Source organism: Triticum dicoccoides, chromosome 2A (assembly GCF_002162155.2).
Source record: "Triticum dicoccoides isolate Atlit2015 ecotype Zavitan chromosome 2A, WEW_v2.0, whole genome shotgun sequence".
Classification (NCBI taxonomy): Eukaryota; Viridiplantae; Streptophyta; class Magnoliopsida; order Poales; family Poaceae; genus Triticum; species Triticum dicoccoides.
Window position 1 is genome coordinate 108,657,706 of NC_041382.1, and position 4,999 is coordinate 108,662,704.

At 44.5% G+C, this 4,999-nt stretch overlaps 1 protein-coding gene across 1 annotated transcript; it reads right to left on the reverse strand.

Annotated features, from left to right (window-relative positions):
- Positions 1-379: 379 nt before the first annotated feature.
- LOC119353662 (probable transcription factor At5g28040) lies at positions 380-1,774 on the reverse strand. Its single transcript, XM_037620313.1, has one exon. The coding sequence runs from the start codon at positions 1,704-1,706 to the stop codon at positions 570-572; it is 1,137 nt and encodes a 378-aa protein (XP_037476210.1). The 5' UTR covers positions 1,707-1,774; the 3' UTR covers positions 380-569.
- Positions 1,775-4,999: the final 3,225 nt, after the last annotated feature.

The window sequence follows — 4,999 nt, forward strand, 5'->3', positions numbered from 1 at the left end:
AATAACATAATGCAATGGCGCGGCAGAGAAGTAATTCTCATAATATCTGGTACACAAATATTAAGTAATTTTCAGCCTTCACGGAAAATAAACAGGGTCATGAATCATGATCAAACACAAGTTAAACTACCATGCTGCTCCATAGATTAACCACTGGTTTACTATACCATAATTCCATGACCTTCAATTGATAACAAGCAGTACTGAACATATCTAATCTCTTTCATATAAATTGATGAAAATGATACTGAAATGACCACAATCTGTGATCCTAATAATATATTAACTGAAAGTGCTCAAGCTTTCCATCAGGAGACCATCCTGTCCGTTCAAAGCATAACACTTCAAAACAGAGGACAACGCCTACATTATAAAGAAATAAGTAGCAGCTAAATATCACATGAACAATTAGAACCATGAATAAACTAGTTTCCAAGTCCCAACCCAGTCAACAATGTCCTTTTATGCACGAGAAAATGTTGAGGAAAAACACTAAACATCTAACCTCAGATTTGTAGCAAGAATTCTATAATGAGAGACACCGTATCAGTTCCTAACTTAAAAAAACCTCAAGTCCTAGGTGTGGAGGACTTGAGCTCCTCAAGTGTCGCCTTCACCTGGTCCTGCAGCAGTTCGATCCGCTTCAAGTACACTTCCAGCTCCAGGATTCGCTGATTTCTCCATTTCTCCCCTTCCATAGGCAAGCCGTGTGGCGGCTCAGGAAGTTTCATACCAAACGGACTGGATCCCATATTTATCACTGCGTGAATCATCTCCTTAAACATAGGCGTCAGAAAATTCTTCTCGACATCGACAATTCCTGACTGAGGTGACATGACTGGAAACCTGAGTGGCTCGGAACCCTCCATGGTCACTGTCACAGGCATTGGAGCCTGGGGCAGTGCTGGTAGCGAGTCATCCATCTTGACAGGGACTGACACGGGTACCTGCACCTGCACTGGCTGAGGGGGCTGCACCAAAATGGTGGCAGGGACAGCTGCAGGGGCAGATGGAGCTGCTGATTCCACCGAACGTCTACGGCGGCGCTGCCGCCCTGAGGGGGACTTGACTTCCCCATTGGGGCTGGTGTTCGCAGGGACAGGTGTGGCAGCCACCGCCGCAGCGGCAACCACAGCTTCTTCGTCGTCGGAGTCGGCCGAGGGATCCCGGCCGTGCTTATTCGTGGGGCGCCAGATGTTGCGCGCGATCTCGAAAATGGCCTGCTCGTGCGGGGAGCGGAAGGAGAAGGCGGCGCCGGACCCGCGCAGGCGGGAGACGCAGTTGCGGTACTTGCGCTTCAGGCGGCGGAGCTTCTCGACGAGCTGGCTCTTGGAGAAGTCGAGCTGGAGGCGGCGGCGCATATCCTCGTAGAACGGGTCCGTGTCGTATTGGTGCGACGCGAACGCCGTGCCGCGGGCGGCGGTGAACTCCGCGAACCCGCGGAGGATCACGATCTCGTCCTCCTCCGTCCAGAGGCGCTGGAAGAGGGGCCGCCGCTCGCCGCCCGACGAGGCCTGGCCGCCGCTTCCACCCGCGGGGAGCAGGGCGGTGGCGGAGGAGGAGGTGGGGTCGGGGAGGCTCGGATCGGGAGGTTCGAGGAACGGGGCGCCGGTGAAGTCCCCGTCCTCGGAGTAGTCGTCGCCGTCCGCATCGGTGAAAGAGAGGGCGGCGACGGCGGCGGACGAGCCGTCGCCGGCGGGAAGCATTGGGCCGGAGATGGGATTCGGGATGGGCTAGAGTTCCGATCCCGGAATTTCGGGGGATTCGGATCGACGGGGACTGGGTTTCTGCCCCAATTTTGGGCTGGGGGTCGTCGCAGAACGCAGAGGAATTCCTCAGTTCACTGGAACTATTGCACTCACGTACCTCCCAAGTTTGGAATTTGCAAACTTGCCCTTCATACAGTGCCAAAGTTGTACCATTTTTCATTATTAGTATTTTCAACCTAACATGTGTGTCTACGCATTCAAAGTCAACCTAGAGCAATACAACCATCCACCAAACTGCAACATAATCTTAAAATTATCAAACCAATTACTTTGACTTTGCAAATTATTGCGATCGTTTTATTTTTTGTACGTATACATTCTTGTGGTTCGTCAATCACAATTCCGCGCAAGACACGTCGAGGATGCCATAGTGCATGTCATAAATCAATATATCATTTCTAAATTGAGAAGTGATGGTTCCGATCAACATATGTGACACTGTAGACACAAATGTTTTTTGCATAGTGGTTAGCATGGGATTGTTGTCCACCAACTTACTAATCACTAGTACAAACAATTCTCGCTGGTCGCAAACATCTATTTATGTGTTTTAAGTTTCCCTAGTGCAAGACCACTCTCACAATGAACACATGTCCTTCGTGTTTACTTCCCTAACTCACAAGCATCGTCTAATAAAAAAAGATGAAACACTACAATTAGTGACGAGAGAAGTCACAGTAGTATCATTCTATGATAGTGTATCATAGCGGACACATGTGACTAATTTATTATCAAATAAATCAAATTTATACCCACGAAGGCATGATCGGAAGCAAGGGGTGGAGAGATGGGTGCGGGATGTGCATTCCGGGAGGTGGGGGATATTCTCTAACCTCGTTAGCATCCGTTTCAGACTGACAAATTTTTATGCAACAAGCAAAAGATGAGCAAGTCAAAGACATGGTTCACCTTTGACTTCAACTTGGAAAGTTAGAGAAACATATTTGGTGTTTCGTGCCTCACCGTTCCTTTTTCATGGGGACAGGAGGAGGGGTGGGTTGGGTTCCTGGGTCGTTGATTTACGGTGTGGATCAAGTGTGAGAGGGAAGGTCGAATCATCACGACAACCATGATAGCATACCCCCATGAATAGTAAAAACACAAAGAAACATTGTATGATTGATCATGATCAGGGTTGAGTTTATTATGGGAGCATGTGTGGATAATCAAGGTCGAGGTCCTTGGGAGGGGGCGTACGAAAAGAGGAATATAAATTTACAAAAATGGAAGAAAAGAAGAATGTTTCTTGAGGAGACTAAAACAAAACAACATTTTCCGGTGAAATTTATGCTAAAATTAAACTATAGACGCATGCGGATTGTTTGCTTACATCCTGTTTATATAACCCACTTTAGCTCAACCCATTTACGCTTTTATTCCAATCAATTATAACAAAAACCTTTATCCTCCCTTATTGTGTAATCCTCGCCCCTCCGAGTTCACACCTCCTACTCCCATCCTTCACGTCTTCACTCCATCACACCTTCTTGCCTTTTCATTGGATTGCTTTTGGTTTCCCTACACGAGTCAAGTTTCGTTTCCACTTTCAACGAACTCCTTGCATCTGTATTAGTGTATGCGTCGTATTTGCTATGTATTCGTGTCTGTTCCATATTCACTTTCAGATTCATTTTCGCTTTCGTTAAAAAATATGAAAATAAAAACAGTTTTGCTAAAGCACATCTAGATATGTCCTGAGTATTGCACATCTAAATCCTATGTCATTGCTTTTACCATTCGTGCATGTATTTTTCTTTTCTTTTTTTTCATATTTGATTGAGCCATTTAGATGTGCAATAATTAGAGCATATCTAGATATGCCCCGAACAGACACAAAGTTTAAACCCTAAAATAATCAGAATGTTGTAAAAGCAACGAGGGCTCAAAAACATAGTTAAAACTTCCATCAGAAAAATAAAAACACTACCCAGATCACGAGCACTAACAGGACCAGCTTAGTCATCACTTCATACAACTGAATTCTAGATATGACAACTACTCGCTCTGTCTCATAATGTAAGACGTTTTTTACATTAGTGTAGTGTCAAAAAATGTCATACATTATGAGACGAAGAGAATTCTTCATATTTCTTCAGTTTAATGGCAGGAGAGAATCCGCCGACATTATGCTGTTATGCACCATATACATATCTAATGAGCAAAACCAATATTGGAATGACGGTGCCAAGAGGATCACAACATATGCTGCTGCTATATCAAAAAACTGAAACTGGCAAATTCACTGCGAGACTTTCAGACTCTGGGTGCAGATGAAGATTTCGGAGCCAAAAAATGACTCATGGGTGATTATAAGCATGTATTCAGACATGGGAAAACCAAGTTCTCACATCCGATTGGTAGAAACGTTCCGCAGTAAAGTTCCGTTTCAGTTCCACAATATCAGCAAACAGCAGGCAGATTCTCATCAATATTGGCACAACAAAGACAGAAATTTCAGAATAGTACAAAAAAATGCATTAACAGATAACAGACACAGAAATGCAGGCCTGGGACTCCTGCGTGATTGTGTATCAGCAAGGTAGAAAATCAAGTTCGCACATTAATGTGGTGGAAGTATTATGACTAGGGATTTTTCTTCTTCAGGTCAAGAATATCAGCAAAATAGCAGATTGAAGATTGGCAAGCCAGAAGCTTCAGTATAGTGGAGTGGAGAGTGGACTACTAATGGGGGCGAAAAATCCACTACATTTACTGATAACATACACAGCCTTGTTATCAAAATTTGATTGGAAATTTCTAAGAACCATCGCATTTCAGTAGAATGGCAGCAACCTAAAGATAGTAGGTTGGGCTTTCGAAGCAATACATGGTTGCAAGGGGTTCCCCCAGAATTGCAACCAAACAACCCTGCTAGAATCTGATGAACTATCCTGTTACACACCATGCACATACCACTTATGTTACTCAGGAAATTCAATATATGAATAACCATGCCGGGAACAAGCATATATCTTCTGGTCCTATCAAAGAAGTGAAACTGGCAAATTTAATGCTACAATATGGGACAGAATTTCAGACTGACGTGCACAGACGATCACAGATTTCTGGGTGGTTGCAAGAATGTATATATCAGTAGCACAAACCAAGTTCTCGCACCAGTATGATGGAAATATAAGGATCGGCAAACTCTACTTCAGCTTAATATCATCAAAACAGCAGATTGATGAGATTAGCAAGCCAGCAATTCCAGTAAAGGTGGAGTACTAAGA

Excerpts from the sequence above, each read along its gene's own strand:
- LOC119353662 (XM_037620313.1), bottom strand. The coding sequence starts at position 1,706 with ATGCTTCCCGCCGGCGACGGCTCGTCCGCCGCCGTCGCCGCCCTCTCT.